This window comes from Parus major, chromosome 19 (assembly GCF_001522545.3).
Source record: "Parus major isolate Abel chromosome 19, Parus_major1.1, whole genome shotgun sequence".
NCBI lineage: Eukaryota > Metazoa > Chordata > Aves > Passeriformes > Paridae > Parus > Parus major.
In genome coordinates this window covers 2468289-2485318 of record NC_031787.1, presented here as the reverse complement: position 1 = coordinate 2485318, position 17030 = coordinate 2468289, and the positions used below count along the sequence as shown (strand labels likewise).

Below are 17030 nucleotides of genomic sequence, written 5' to 3'. Positions count from 1 at the left end.
TCCACTGTGCAAGATAAATACACAGCTTCAAAAACATAAACAAACAAAACTAAAATCCCCAAGCCATCATTTTATATGTAAGGAGTGTTATCTTTGAAGTCACCATGAATTACTGGAATGTTTATATCCTACTGTTCCGGCCTGTTATTTTTGAGCAGAAGTCTCTCGTAGAAAAAAGGCAAAAGGGATTCTCCCAGCCACTTTGGGATGTCAGCTGCCTGTGCATTCAGTCCCTTCCCTCCTGGGCAATTCCTGGCAGGCCCTGTGGCTGTCACAGAAGTGCTGCTGGAGCTGGAGAGGTTCATGGCCAAAGCCCTTGGTGGGCTCTGCTGTGTTTTGGCAGCTCTGACATGGCCCAGGAGCCCTGCAGACGAGCATGTTCTGCTGACATTTGGATTTCTGCACACTTGCCCTTTGCTGGACTACTCAGGAGAAATATTACCTACTGTGGGCTCTCTTATCAGAAGGATGTCAGGTGGGTGCTGGAGCTCTCTGTGTGGGTGGTGTCAGCTCCCAAATCACTCCGAGCTGCAGCTGTGGCCCTTGGTGCTGTCCTGGTTCCCCCTGCACCACAAGATACCTGCAGCCTCCTGCTCTGCCTCTGCTCTCTGAAGTGAGATGTGGCATCTCCTTCCAGCTGTCTGAACTCCCTCCTCCCCACAGTGGATCTGCTGTGCAGGGGGCTCTGGGGTCAGTGAGTGCCAGGTGTTGGGCTTAGGTGGCTCAGAGGGCCCAGGATCAGAGGGAAGGGATAAGGGTTCTCATCTCTGCTTCACACTGCAGAGTGGAATTCTGTATGGGCTGATTCTGCCTCACTCTCCCTCTCCTGTATGTCTGAAAGGAGGTAATTTAAAGAGAAATAGTTCCCCCAGCAAGCCTTTTTTAGAATTATTGGATTGTTAAGTTTGGAAAAGACCTCTGAGATCATCGAGTCCAGCCATTAACCCAGCATCAGCACCATGTGGAAATTGAAAGCACCATTTCATTGACCCCAAGAAGGCACCTGCTGTTCCTTCCAAGTGCTGTTCCCAGTGCTCTTGTAAGTTTTACTGTCTCACATCTTTTCGTATGGATTATATGAGGTGTACTGTTAAATGTAAAAATGCACTTTTGCTTTATTCCTTTAATAATGGAGCACTGACTGAGCTGGTCCTAAGATATTCTGGGCATCTGTCAAGTCTGCTATCATCTTCAGCACTGCTGATTCCAAATACTGTATAGGAAATTGTTTTTTCTGTAAGAACATGTTCTCTTGTGCAGACAAGTGCATGATTTGAACTCTTGAATCTTGGGTCCTCACTGTTCTCTCAGATTTTGCTAACCAAGGATGGAAGCATTGGGAAAAGATTTATATAAATGAAATAGTTGTAGAGTGCAGAATTACTGTCATGTGTTTGTCTCCTGGTTGTTTTACGTTCCTACCTTGTCCCTTTGTACCTGTCACTCTTCCAAGGGAAACTATAAATGAAAACCAGATTAAGGTGTTCTCAGAGCATCAGACCTAAAAAAGCCAATCTATGAGAGGAGGCAGCTTTTCAAAAGTGTTATCAGAAATTGAAGTCTATTTTCTGCTCAGTGTTGGGGTTTTTCCATCCAGTATCTGTGTCCATGTATCAGTGAAGCATTTGGGCAGAGTTATTGAAAACACAGCTGGTGATGGCTGCCAGGAGAGAGACACAGCACAGCTCCAAAGCTTACTCAGAAAGCTTACTCCTGTGATGAGAAAAATGAACTTCAAGTAACTATCATAAGCTATATCTCTACCACACATTGCATTTCCCATCTGCAGAGTGTCTGGAACAGGAATGGTTTTGTTCTCCCTTCTGGGACCTGAGAGCAATCAAGATGCACCCCCCACATCTCTCCTTTCCCAGGTGGGGTCAGTCTGGCACCATGTCCTATTCAAATTTCCCAAATTACCCCAGCTGTGTGTCCATAAATGTGCCTCCTGCACTCTGCCACTTCCTTTTAGGTCATTAATTGGTCTGAAATCAGACAATACCTGAATCAAACGCTGTGGATGCTGAAAAAAAGATGTTTCCATTGCTTAGCATCAGAACTCACCTGCATTCCCGTGTGCTGCTGCAGAGGCTGCGATAAATTCAGATTTCTGCAAAAAAATGGGACAAACCTGTAAAAGTGTTTGGCCTGCAAAAATCTTTCATGCACCACGCTGTTGTCTCTAAGGATTTCCGTGATGCAATTAAACAGCACCAAATGTGTGTTGATGTAGGGTCTGACTCAATTGCCACAGACAAAGAAAGGTTCCCACAGACTTCCAAAGGAGGAACTGAATCAGAACCACAATCACAGACCCTGTGATAAGAGTTTCAGCATCTTCCAGTAACCCAGATAACAAACAGCACTCTGAAACAGGACAGGCAATTACTCGCTGAGACCCTGTGCAAATGAGCACTGAGCTTTGAGCCTGTTTCTGGATGATCTCCCAGCACAAACCTCTGTCCACCTGCTCTAGAAAATGCCTGAGCTCTGAGGGGCAGGTCTGACGTTTCAGTCACTTCTGCAGTGCCTGGGTGGTCCTGTTATTTTGGAATTAGCTTCCCAACTAGCTGTGTATGGAGGGTACAGAGAGAGTTGGTGGTGTAGAACCTTCAGGATCCATTGGATGGTCAGATATGGGTCTGGAGAAATGTTACCATTTTTGAAGGCTGTAAACTGATGTGTGTTTATCATGGATATACAGAGACAGTTTATGGATGGTGTTCTTGAAGCTTGTGCCTTGGGAGGAAGCCTTAGCAGAGCTTGGTTAATGCCTCACAAAGAAAACAATCCATTCATCCCAGGTTTAGGCTCATTAGGAGGCCTGGAAACAAATCTAAACTTTCTATTATCTGGGTGGTTCTTGAAGGTTGTGCGTATTGTCCTGAAAAACAGGATGCAAGAGAGGGAGAATGTGTTATTCAGGCTCTGGCCTCTGTTCAGATGCAAAAGTATGGATTTGAGCCTTTCTTTGGTTGAGCTCCTGGTTGCCTGCTGGTGCAAATTCATCAGTCACTCCTTGGGAAGTGTCAGCACTTCCTCAGTGGCCACACAGCCTTCAGCCTCCTGGGTTGTGCATAAAGACTGGGAAAAGGACCATTGTGTTCTAAGTCATGTGCAAATAGTGGGAAGAAGGGAAATGTCTTACAGCACCAGGTGTTAAATTAGTCTTTTGAAGTGTTGACATTTCTTTTAAATGTATGAAGTTCCCAGGCTACACAAAACACTGCATTTGCAATTCAGATAAGTTGAATTAGAGTACTAATCTCAACCCTACCTAATAGATTTTGAGCTGGAAATCCCTGGGAGTGGTGCTGATCATCAAGTCTGAAAACATGAGTGATGAAGCCTCATGAGAAGATAGTCACAAAACATCCAAATGTGTTTAGTGTAGTTTAATAGGTTGTCATTTTGTCAGATAGACTGGGTTTAAAGAATGAAATTAAGCTACAGCATGACAAAACCTTGTCAATTAATAACACTTCAAAAAGGAACATGACAACTGTTCAAGAAAGATCACGAATAAGAAGCAACTCCTAAGCAGGAGGAATTGGTGGATGCTCCACTTTCTCTCTGGAAATCTGATGTTCAAAGTGAGTTATCTCTCAGATATGAGCCAAACATACTGCAGGGTCAGCCTTCTGCACAGTTCTTGGAAGCCTCTGGATCTTGATTGAGTCAGCAAGCCAGGGAAGCGTGAAAACAGAAAGCAGGAACAAAAATCAGAGTTTGGAATGATTTAAATGGTTCTTTAGGAAAGTTGCCTGCAAGAGCTGACCTGCTGATGTACTTGACTTTTTAGCATATGCAAAGCAAAATATGCCAAGAATCAGCAGAACCAACAGTATGGGAAAAGTTGCAAGGACTGTAACTTTGTATTAATTTCATTTGAACCTTGAGGGTTAAAATGTGTCTTTCATGTACAGTCAAAACTTTTTTCTACACTTGAAAATGTGTCTAGTGAGGGCAAAGTGTTCACAACTGGATGTCTCAGCTAAAGCTTTTTTCAAAGGGTGCTGAGAAATCACCATTTCTGCAATGTTATCAGGGTTAGGGACATGGGGTTGTGCTCTCCAAGAATCTCCAATCCAACCTGTCTGATGGATTTGACTAAATTTTTGCTTAAGAATTGATCCAAACCAAAGACTTTGGGCCAAGACAGTCCATGGTGTTAAAGGGGCTGGATCTCACACATTTCTATAGACATCACTGGAGGTGGAGATGTTGTTAATGCTAGGTATCAATGCCTGTAAATGTTTGTTCTGTAAAACCTGGCATCTCTTTGTTGCTTGGATTTAGGCTTTGCTTGTGGATCATCTGTGGCTGGGACACAGCAGCCTGTGAATATCCTTTGGTTCAGTGAATGCCACCCCATATTCCAGCTGCATTTGGGAACCTGGGTGTGTCAAGAACCTTGCAGTGTTTCCAAAGTGGCAAAAATACGTTATATTTCTTCCAATCCCTATTTTAGTGATTATGGCTGTGTTTGCACATCTCAGGAAGGAAACTGTGACAGTTCCTAATGCCAGAGATATTTGAGGCAAGTGCTGGTAAGTGTGTCCCACCTGACAGAGCTGGAACAAAAAGCAACCATTTGCTTCCGACCCAGAACTATCAATATTCTTAGGGGAACAGTTTTGGAAGATCCATTCTGGTGTAATGGTTTTGTAACAGGGATAAATGACCACTATTTCAGCCATGTGAAGGGCCATGGACTCCTCTGGGCCTTACACCAGAGCCAAAGATTAAAAGAAGGGTTTTAACTCTGTCTTCTAGCAGGCATTGGGAACATGGGGCTCTTTATGATCCTGGTGATTTATTTGAACATCAGCCTTTTTCTTTAAGGTCTGTTTTACAGCAAGGATGCATCTGCTGGGTGGGGTTTGGTGAGTGAGCAACCTGGTACCTTCCTCCCTATTGAATCCCACCTCCCTGTCATTAATCCAATGCTAATGACCAAGAAACTAAACTGAGGAGAATGTAAATCCCACCATTTGCATGTTGTAGTATTTTTAGCATGGGCAGGTCAATCAAATGAAAAGCCCTTCAGTTAGGGAGCTGAAATGCTGCTTTGTCTTAACTCAGTTTATTGTCAGGGCCTGGTGGTGCTGCTTCATCTCCCAGTGTCTTGTAATTACACTTCCTAATGGGATGGAGAATGGGAATTGGGCTTGCTCTATTTTTCCTTTTGTGCTGCCCAAAAATGACTGAAAAGTAACAGAGGATTCCCTCAGGACTGCCACAGCTTTGGAGGGAGGAGAATGATGGGAACCTGGATTTCAGACACTGCAGTTTTAGTGTTGAAAGGGAATTTCACGTTCAACATTTGCAAACAGCTCAGAAAACCTTGTCAGAGATTTTTGTCCCTGTGAAGCACAAAGCAGTTCCGTGGAAGAAGTGCTGTGGGAGTCTTGCTACTTCCAGGGTAGTTTGGGTTTGTTTTTTATCTCCAGAGCACTTAATTAGGTGTTTCACTTTAGAGCCTCCCTGTAGGTATGCAGTTGTTAAACACTTTAGTTGCTGAGTGAAGGGTGTGATGAGTGAAAAAAGGAGTATCTTACAGTCTTTATTGGTTATTTTTATATACTAAATAATAATATCAATCTCATAAAACAAGGATGCTTTAATCAGCCAGAATCTTAAGTGCATTCCCAAATAAAACTTCCCACATTCAATTAGGTGTGCCTGAACAGGCTACCTGGGAGAACTAAAGCCATTAACAAATACTAGAGACAATCAAAGGAGAGGTGAGTGGACTTTGCTTCATCTCCCTTGCTCATTTTTATATTTAAATATGTATTTTGATCTCTTTCTGCTTGCTGTAGTCTCTTGTCTCCTTGCAGGGCTCTGAGTAGCAGCTGAATTTTCCCAAAAGGGAATTGTTCAAAGGTGAGGTGCTTAGAGCTGAGAATCAGTGAGACACTTAATGCATCCAAATGAGCTGAAGTTTGGAAGTGTTTGACAAAGTGTAAATGGATGCTGCAGAGGAATCAGACCCGCTTTAAAAGCCGTTGTATAAGTCCATCCTATATGCAAAGGGTTTCAATACTGACCCTTGAGCAGATGATTAATCAAATGCACTAAGGTTTCAGTAGCTCAGTAGCTTGCTGTTAAATCTTGGTGTGGTGTAGTGGTCTCATCTGTAACACAGTTATAACCTCCAGACAGCATATACAGAATAGGTACATGTGAATAAAACTAATGTGAATATGTGAATAAAACCTGTGAACACTTGAAGGAGGAAGGCCTGGGGCATTTGTACTTGAATTTTAGTGACCTGCTTGGCAGAGTTGAGGGGAGGATCTTTGGGTAAGAGAAGCATCCTTTGCCAGACATAAATATTTAAACTAGTATACTTTCTGTGCCAAGCAGGCTTAAGGAAAAAGGAGTGAAGAAAAAGCCTGGTTAGTGTGAATGTGGCAGAGACACAGTAAATGTGAGATGGTGTCTGCCATATGGATTTAACTGAATTTAAATACTTTACCTTTGCCAAAGTGGCATCCTCACTCTAGGACTGCTTCTGGCCCTGTACACATATGGGGACATAGTGCTGCTTTGGTGTATATTGATACCTGTTGGGAGGTGGAAAGATGGAGCCAGACTGTTCTCAAAGGTCCCCAGTGAAAAGAGGAGGCAAGGGGCACAAACTAAAATACTGGGAATAGAAACAATTTCACTTAAGAAACAGAGGATAGTCCAACACTGCAACAGGCTGTCCAGCATGGCTGTGTCTCCTCCATCTTTGGACATGCTCAAAACTCAACTGGATATTATCCTGATCAGCCTGTTGTAGCTGATCCTGCTGTGACCATGGGAACAGAGCAGTTTAAAAATGGTGATGGAAGATGGACTTAGCATCAAGAGTTCATTTTGAAGGGAGGAAACTTTAGAACTTCAGTAGAACCTGGTGGTGATGGAAGTTCCAGGAAATGTTGTGTGCAGTATGATTTACAAAGCAGTTGTGATGGTAGAGGTGGGGAGTGAGAAGTAGGCATGGGCAGGTGCCAATGCACACAATGAGGGAAGAAAAGAGGAATCTAAACACAATCACTTCCCTGCAGTGGGACAAATAGCAGAAGCAGCAGCTGCAGTGCATCTGCCCTGCCTGAGGGACTCGGGGCTGATAAGGGGAGAACTCTTGGTGAAGGTGAGAAGGGTGGTTCATAATTATATTTATCTGACAGGTAACTAGCATGAACTCCTAAGTGCACTTGTATCTCTACAGCAAACAGATAAACACTGATAACTCCCAGCATTGCCTCAGAGGTGATAACCCATCAGTCTGTCTTCAACCAGTCTCCACCTGAGCATGTGCCCTGCTGGTCCCTTTGTACCACCCAGAGACTGAGCATAAACCACTCCCTTTGGCTATAGGAAATCCTGAAACCAGTGCTTAGCCAACCTCTGAACAGGGGAGAAAAATACTCATCAACAAAACATCTCAGTGCACAGTTTTGTCCCTGTGCTGGTTTGCATTTTGGTCTCTTGGCTGGCAGTTCTCATGAGGGATTAGGTAAGATCACTTGTCAATAAAGATAAGGATATTCATTTGTTCCTGCTCAAAGATCTCCCAGATGGTAAGACATCAAATGGCCAAAATTTAAAATGAATATTCAGTTACTTAAAAATCTGGGCTGGACTTGACAGGAAGAAATGTTCTTCAGGATTGGCATGGAACAGTTCACCAGTGTTATGTAGCCCCTCTCTGGCACTTTACAATATTTATTCTGCTTTTATTAGAGAAGAGTTAGAACAATTGATATTTGAGAAGATGAGGCACGTAACTTTGAGTTTCATATCTAGATTTGACTAACATTCCTATCAAGTATTTGGGCCAGGACTTGGAAGCTAGGTGCCTTGGTTATATATATATATATATATACACAAAATTCATAAATCTTTAGGGGTGCACAGTGTTGGAAAATATATTTAGGCTTATCTGTTCTGCTGTGGTGTTTGTCATCCATCCAGGCACAGAATGGAATTTGAAACATCAACCTCATTGTTTAATGTCAGCTTGTCTCATGCTATGTCAGTGTCCTTGTTTGACTTGGAAACTTTCAGATTCTTCAAGGTGAGCCCTCATTCCTGGGAGGGCTGAGAGAATTGGAGCATTTAGTGTTTAAACAAATAGGTAATGTCATGCCAGTGCTCAGCTCTTCAGTGACTCCCAGCTAAGGAGCTGGAATTTGAGCTGTGACTGTACAGGAGTCAATGCTCTTAGTCACAACCCCGATACTCAGAGCAGGTTCCTGGTTTGAATTACCTCATAGTTAATGGGGCATCTTTTGGCAAAAGGTTTGGTGTGTCATCATTAACCATTTAAATCTTACAAAGTGCTGGGAAAACTTACTGGAGCAGAGGAGGAAGTGGTGTTTGCCTGGCCAGAAAATGCAGGGTCTGCTCAAGGAGGGTAAATTCCTGTATGTGAGTGCAGCTGTCAAAGGGAACCACTGTTGTGCAGCCCTTGAATCGATATCTGAGCCCTGTGGGGTTTACCTTGTTCCAGTGGCTCCAGCAGTATCTCAGATGTGTCCAACTGATCACTTGTGATTGCTGTGCTGCCCTGGCTGCCCAGTGCAAGGCTCAGCCAGCTGGAGAAATACAGAAGTGTAACTCAGGGAAATTAGGTCAGTCCCAATGCTTTTTCCTTCATTTATTGTCATTTCACCACATGACAATGCCAGCTGCCCCACAGTAGGAATGACTTCATGCACATCTTCTTTCAAGGGATGCAAACCTTGATTCTGTGTTCTTTTTTTTTTTCTTTTTTTTTTTTTGCATAATGTTTATATAATAAACAAAGGAAAATGTGGCAAAACTCAGCTCAAAGAGGAATTTAATGGTACTGAGTCCTCTTTTACATCAGCTAAATGCATTATCCACAGGAGTTTAACTCAACATCCTCACACAGGGAAGGGTACAGGTGCAGGTGCTGTAGCAGTATAAAAGTTCCTTCTCTTAGACCAGCAACAGCAGTTTTAAATATGGTTTGCATTGGTGCTGTGCACACACAGGAATTCATGACTCTGGAGCAATTCTGTCTGTGGGATCTCCTCAGTCCATGTGTCCCTCATCTGAAAGCAGCATGTGTTCAACTTCTTTTGAGACTCTTACAAGCTGTTTATTCCACATTCAAATGCAAATGCTTAATAACCAAAGCTTAAGGATCATATGATTCTTTAGACAGTAAATCTGGTGGTTCAGAGTTGTACACATATTTGGCAGATTATAGGTTTACCACTGGCAGATAATCTTTTAAAGAACAGTGGCTTTACTCCTTTTGTTAACTAATTAAAAAAGGAGAAAGAGCTTCAAGCTGTAATTAGACCTCTTAGAACACATATTACTCCCTGAATAGTCTATACAACTAGGATAAATGTATAATTAGGAGGTTTTACCAATTTGCCATTATTAAAGCCAGTCATGTGTCCTAGGCCATCAAACATTTATGTGTGCAGGAGATTGAGAATAAAGTCAGTATGAAGGTATGAACAGAAACCACATCATACATTTTACCTGTTGTACCTGATGTTTTTAGAGGTCTTTTTCAGCCTAAACAATTCAATGGTTCTGTATTATAAATACTTAACTCCAACCATGAAAGGTTTTTCTCTGTGTAAATTCTGGAAAGATTGTCACATCCACAGCTTCTAGTTTGGTGACACTGGTGACAGTAATGAGACCAGGTCCCTTGGACCCCTTGATCCGTCACTCTTGTTGTCTATGGCTTGCTGATAGTTTAAGAAATGTAGAAGTTGGTATTTTCCTGGCAGAAACCAACTTGCACAGTTGAACAAATTACAGCACAGTTACCAAGTCATACAGAAAGGAACGAGCTTCTCCAATATATATCAATTTCTGCTTGGGGAACAGTGAAATTCAGTTAAAGTCTGAGCTGCCTGTTCTGCTTTTGAGCACCAACAGAATTGAGCTGGTGTCAGCCCTTTTTCTCTCATTAAACTCCTGAGAACCTTGAGGTAGGACAAAAAATAAATGGAAAAGCAGTGGGGAGAAAATCCACTGCAGAGGAAACGGCAGAGATGTCCTGCTACAGCTGTGGAGAACAGAATTTTCCTTGGCATGTGGAATATCTGACTTCACCATGTGTTTGTGCAGGTTGTCATGTCCACCTGCACTTGGAGAGGAAAAGGGATGTTCCTATGGGTGTATTTACACAAAAAATAGCAGTTGTCTGTATTGCATGTGAAGTGGTTTCAGGACCAGTTTCTGAGTGGTTCATGGAATGCCTGTGGTCCAAATGAGCAGCACCATAAGAATTTTAGAGTTGTTTCCTTGTTTGTATTTTTTCCTTCTTATATGAAGAACAAAGACAAGGCCTGTCATGGATGGGACCAGTTTTTGCCTTGGGGAGCTCCCCAGCTGTCCCTCTTCAGAGACAACTAAAACATAAATTTGGAGTGACTGATCAGAGATGGAAGATGGGGGGTCCCAAATCATTTTAACAATTTCAATATATGAATTCCAACAGGGTGCATACTAGCCAATGATCCCCCAAAACTGGTAAGAAGAGGAATTAGCTCTTTAATCCTAGATACAGAGCTCCAAAACCAGGCACAGTATAGAACCAACTATAAATAATCCCCTAAATTGTTTTAGATTTTTGTATGTTTAATCTAGTTGTCACAACTTAATGGCTGCATAGTCCATAGTCTTGAATATCTGATCTCAGAAGTGCAATACTGTTCAGGTCATTATATGGATGATGCTTTTTAAGACTGCTTTTATTCCCAGATGAAGTCAAAATCTCATTACTTAAGTTTGAATACCACTGCTTTAAAGAACACAGTTTAAATATTAAAAAGTTATTTGGAGTGTGTCAGCATGGCATAAGCCAGGGAGGAGGATTTGGGAAGGAACTGAGAGAGAAGAGTGAATGTGTTACTTGTTTCAGATGATTTCATTGTATTGGGCATCTGATTCCGTGGTATTGACAAAACTGAGTCACTCTACCACAAAAGGAATACTTGGTACAGTTTTCCTGCTTTGCACAAGGATTGTAAGAGGAACATTCTAACAATGTTTGGAGGAAATTCCTAGCCAGTGCATTCACTGGGAGCAATACCAGCTAGTGAGCACAAAACTCTGTCATTTTTGTGTAGGTATTTCAAATTTGAGGAAACATCCAGTGCATTTACAAACTTGTCATTCTTCAGGTGTAAGTAACATTGTTCATGCTCAATCCCAGGCAGGTGACTACTTTGCCTGTCACCCTCTCTGTGATCCACATCTAAACTTCCACAGAAACCACAGCCAGCCTCCAGTTCCCTGCTTTCTAATTCTGCATGACTAAGCCTTTCAGCACGTTATAAATACTGTTGCTCATTCAAAATACATTGGCTACCTGTGCACCAATGACTGCCAGCATATTTCTGCAGTGGAGTGCTTGAGTGTTGGGAAATTGATATAAATTAAATCACTTGAGTCACAGTGCTGCCCTTTCTGCTCACACCCACGTGTGTGAGTTACGTATGTGCAGCTTTTGGGAGATGTGTGAACGTGAGCAGCACTGCACACACCCTGCCAGCCAACAAGGAACTTGCATTCCTGCAGAAAATGGGTATTGCTCCAGAATTCACACTAAAATATGAGGGAGTGAAGGGTACAAAAAAGTGTTTTGGTTTTGTTGCTATTGGAATCCTCAAAATGTTCTTTTCAACCAGGGATTTACAGTGAGGAAAACAATGCAAACACATCAGTGGGAGATTTTTTTGTCTGCTGATGGGTATATTTGTGACTGAGGCTTGGAGTCTTGCATTTTCCATGTTTGTGAATGAGACTTGTACTCTAACTTGGCTTTGCTGTAGGGCACAAAATCATTTCCCTTGACTTTTTCCTATCTGAAGAAGGAGAATTGGTAATTGCTCATTTTTCCCAAAGCACTTTCATGATTAAGGACATATCATAAACATAGAATCACAGACTGGTTTGGGTTGGGAAGGAACTTAAAGCCCATCCCATTTCACCCCCTGCCATGGACAGGGACACCTTCCACTGTCCCAGGTTGCTCCAAGCCCTGTCCAACCTGGCCTGGGACACTTCCAGGGATGAGGCAGCCACAGCTGCTCTGGGCAACCTTTGCCAGGGCTGTACCACCCTCACAGGGAAGAATTTCTTCCTAATATCTAATTTAAGCCTGCCTTCCTTCAGTTTAAATCCCTGCTGTTCTTCTCACAAATGATTTATGGAATAATGACAGTGAATTGAGGATTTGTAGAGGTTACATTTGTAGAAATAGATTTCCCTGTGCTTATAACTTTCTGTATTGACTGGTTCATTTCTGCCCCTGCAATTAATTCTGGGTGTAGCACAAGGTGCTTAGATGGCTGAGAATTTGCTTGTGCTCATGTATCAGGTATTCAGGCATCAAAGCATTGTGTCTTAGCCTGCACTCAGCAGCACCCAGAAAACTGCAGGGTGCTTAGGTTGAAAGTCAGGTCCTCACAGTGGCTTGAAATGGGCCATTAAGAAAATTCTATTAGATAAGCAATTCCTATTTGACCATTTTAGATTGTGTTGTGCTGAATGTGAAGTATATCCTCGTTCTGTGGGATTTACCCAGAAAGGCAGGGAGCTCCCTGGGCTCTCCTCCATGCCCTGCCCTGTGTGGCTCCAAGTCATTCCCTGCAGGTCCTGCTTGTAGAGTACTCTGATGCTCCTGGGGGTCCCAGCAAAGCTCAGGTCTCTCTGAGAGTTTGGGGAGGTGTCTGCTGCTCTTCAAGGCAAGTGGAGTGAGGTGGGTGCTTAGCACCTTTGAAAGATTTCATTATTCCATAGCTTTTAATGGAGATATTTAGTTTGGGGGATTGCAGGTTCAACCCTTTCCCAGCTTTGAAGAGGCTTTAGGATTTCACAATCAGAACCTGTCCTTGGCACACTGGGGAGGGTGGGGTGTGCTTGGCAGGAGTTGCTGTTTCTGGATCCCAGAGCTGGGTTTGTTACACTCACCCATCTCCCCAGACCTCCCCAACTCAAGAAAGAGTGAGCTGGGATCTGGGAACAAACAGGGGATCTTCTGCCTCTTTTAGAATATATTCTTAAATGTCACTGAGTAAATGTTTTATTATTACTTTTCTTTTGTGCCTATAAATCTTCACAAAAAATGTAATTTCTTTCTTCTGGGCAAAAGACAAATGAAACAACAAATGAAACAACAAATTAAGTTCTAAAAATAAATGCACACTGAAGGATTATTTTCCAGTCACATGAATTTGTATTTCCCTGACTGTTGTCCATCCTGAATGAAAAAAGCCAAGGGGTGACCTGCTAATGTTTATATTTCTTTTCTCAGTATTTCTGGCTCCTCGTGCTCTCACGGGGTTTGGTTGGCATTGGTGAAGCGAGTTATTCTACGATTGCACCAACCATCATCGGAGACCTGTTCACCAAAAACACGAGGACCCTTATGCTGTCTGTTTTCTACTTTGCAATTCCTCTGGGCAGGTGAGTGACACGAAGGTTCTTCAGTCTGGTTTTGGCTTTTCTCTTAAATAAACTCACACAGATCTGGAATTGCCAATGATGATAGTTCTTGACTTTGGCTGGTTTAAACAGGAAAATATTCTGAGCAGTGACTAATTAGTTGCAGGAATTAGATTCCTTTTTTTGGTCCCTGTTACTGGTTCATGTGTGACTTTTGGGAACTAATGGGAAGTTTGTTGTTGGTTTATTTAGTTTTTTCCTACTTTTTTTACAGCAATGGGGTGGAAATGGAATAAAAATATTTTAGCTGACCTTTTCTTTCAGTGGAGTTTCTTTATCAGCCCAACATAGTACCTGATTGGTGGGATGGAAGGGAATCTGTCATTTTTATTTTTACTTTTGAAATAATGGCTGACCCTCTATTGTGAGATTGTTGGTAAGGTGGCTTTGCATAGTTTGCATACCAGTTCCAGAGCTGGACAACATCCTGGGCAAAAGGGCATTATGGGTTCATTTCCAGCAGGGAGTACATGGGAAATACATGAATTTGGAAACATATTCCAAACTCAGAGAAAAACTTCTGGTGGTGCATTTTACAAGCTGGAACACTTTCCTGTGAGATAAAACTAAAAACTTCCTGTGAGATAAAACTCACAAACTTTTGCTCTTGAGGAAAAAGAGAGAAACAGACCTTTAAATCTGTGAAAAGAATATTTTGACAAGAGGACCAAGGATTCCAAGTATTCACATAGAAAATTCAATGAACTAAAAAGAAATTACAACTGTTCATCCTGTTGAGCCTGATTCTGGGACTTCATTATCTCAATATCCAGCAGCAGCTTGGATTACAAGGCCGTGTAAGACAGGACAAGGACTGTAAACTGAAAAAGGTTTTGGTTGGATGTTAGGAAGGAATTTTTCCCTGGGAAGGTGGTGAAGTCCTGGCACAGATTCCCAGAACAGCTGTGTCTTCCCCATCCCTGGAAGTGTCCCAGGCCAGGTTGGACAGGGCTTGGAGCAACCTGGGATAGTGGAAGGTCCCTGCCCATGGCAAGGGGCAGAACTGGGTGGATTTAAAGATCTCTTACAACCCAACCCAGTCTGTGATGACTCACAGTTTGATTTTGGGGCCTGTCTGGGTAAAATGTCCACTTTTGGGGCCAAAGTTTAGCAGACCCTTCAATAAAGAGGGGGTGTTGGCAGGAAGGAGGACTCACCATTGCCCCACTGCAGTCCTGGTAACTTTTAGCCAAGGCAATCTCAGCAGCAAATGCAGTAGTTTTGAAAAGGGGTATTTACCTTTAGCTCATGTTGAGAGAAACATGGCTGTGTTCACCATTAGTGTCTTGTGAAGCATCTTTTGTCTTACACATGGCTGAAGGTCTCCCATCAAACTTCTTGCATGTTCTTCTTGGTTTTCCTTCCAAACTAATAGAAAATAATCTCTTCCTGCATAATTAGAACCAAATACTGTTTAGTGGCAAGAAAAAATATCTAATGATGGAATGTGGCCTGTCCTTGAAGGGCACTTTTTAACTGAAAGCTTGAACATAAAATTGTTTAATATTCATAGTAGCACAGAGAAAGGCCTGAAGTAGAAATGAAATTGAGAAATAAATTATTTTTAAGTCTTTGTTTCTGTCTACTGTTGATTGAAAGGTCAGCTATAAACTTTCAAATTTCTATCAGATTTGGACATTTTTAGATCAGCAGTGCTGGATAGAGTCACATACTAGCCACCATCTGCTTCAATCCCCATTATTTCCTCCTGTAGGACGAGAGAGCTGAGGACACACAGTTGGTTGTGCCTTTCTTTGCCTTTGTCTGAGAACAGCTGTGACTGGCATCCTTAAAGCTCTGACCACTTCTCCTCTTGGCCTTTCTTGCAGTGGCTTGGGATACATCACTGGCTCCAGTGTGAAGCAGGTTGCTGGAGACTGGCACTGGGCACTGCGGGTAAGTCCCTCTTAATGACACATCTTAACGAGAGTTGGTAGGTTGGTTGGTGTTAGGAAGAGTTCCATCACACAACCTGTTATTATATCTGAAAGGTGAAGGGTTGGGAATTACATCTCTGGATGTTAACTGCATGGCAGATGCACTCTCTAAGCAAAGATATTGGGGCTTGGCTTGTGGGACTTGGTGCTTTCCCTGCTTGGGAGCAAGAATTTTCCAATCACTTTGTTATCAATCAATCAATCATGACTTCTTGATGGGGACAGGAAGACAAGGCATTGGCCTTAAATCAACTCCACAGTCTTTCAGTCCCCTGCTGTCAAGAAACTCTGAGAATGGCTTCCTGCTTTGAGGAAAAAACACTTTGTTCCAGTTTCCGCTTGTTTTTCTGTCCTGAGACAGTCAGTTTCCTTCTATTTTAGCCTCTTGGGACCCTCATAAATGGGCTGAAAAGATAATCCACTCCAATCACATACTCACAAACAGCTTCTGCACACAAAGATGTCTTGAAAGAGCTGAGAGGAAGTGGCCCAGCAGAACTGGTTTCTGACCTTTGGTGCTGTGGGTGGCATGTGAGGTGCATTCCCTGCCTCTGGCACTGCATGGAGACCATGAATCTCATGAAGCTCAGGCCAAGACCATTTATAACAGTAGGTGGTGAAATACAGGGGTTCCCTTCTGAAGTAAATATTCTCAGGTGACACAGGCCATACCCAGGGTAAGCAAAATCAGCAACATCACCATGAACAGTTTGTGTGTAGCTGAGAGAGTGGAGGGAAGTTTCCAGCTGTGCACCTGAAGTGGGATGTGGAGTAGCCTAAAGCTTCCCACCAAGAGGATGCTGCCTCATTAGCAGAAATATTTGAGTAAATTAACTTTTGAGCAGAGGCCAACACAAGGAAAAACCCCAAAGTCCTTCCTCTGGTCAGTGGGCTTTAACTGGAGCACTCTTGGAAAACCCAAATCTGTCTGTAAAACCCAAATGGTTAATCTGTGAAAAGAGATCATCACTAGGATGGCATCTTCACAGTTATCCTGAGAAATTCAGGCTGTCATGACTTACAGGTCATGATTTTCACTCTAAATGACACATTGGTGCAGGATTCCCTGGATGTACAAAATCTTCCATCCCTATGGCAATTATTGTGCTCTTGCAAGATAGGAATGATGCCCCAAGATGATGCTTCCCTCTGTGATCTCCTGTGGGAACCAAATACAGAAGGGGTCAGGAATAATTTGTACTTCAGTGGGCTGAATAAGACAGAAGGGCTCATGAACAAGTGGCAGCTTTGTCTCTGTATCTAACAATAAAGCAAGTGTTTCACTGCAGCATTATTGAGTGTCCATAGATATTGTCCTGGTGGGTACTTAAGCTTTTAGATAAAAATCAAAGAGATTTGTAGTCATCTGGCTGTAGAAAAAACAGCATTTCCAGTATTTTTTACCAGTGCTGTGTCTTCTGTTCAGCTATCATAAGGGTACTGTATCAGGCTTCAATATATTCCTGGATGAGAGATTTTCCTGACTTTTAAGTTCTGAAATACTTTTGTCTTTCCTTCCCTACAAGGATTGTGAGTGAAAGGTCATTCTCAGGTTAATAATGGAAGATTTTTTAAATTTTTTTTTTAACA

At 42.5% G+C, this 17030-nt stretch overlaps 1 protein-coding gene across 3 annotated transcripts in view; it reads left to right on the top strand.

Moving 5' to 3' along the window:
* Positions 1-17030, top strand: part of SPNS2 (sphingolipid transporter 2) — a 116978-nt gene that overhangs the window by 58493 nt on the left and 41455 nt on the right. For all 3 annotated transcript variants that reach the window (XM_015646810.2, XM_015646809.2, XM_019008653.1), the window contains exons 4-5: positions 13313-13464; positions 15333-15399. In XM_015646810.2, the coding sequence (XP_015502296.1) occupies positions 13313-13464; positions 15333-15399 (219 nt within the window). The remainder of the gene's footprint in view (positions 1-13312; positions 13465-15332; positions 15400-17030) is intronic.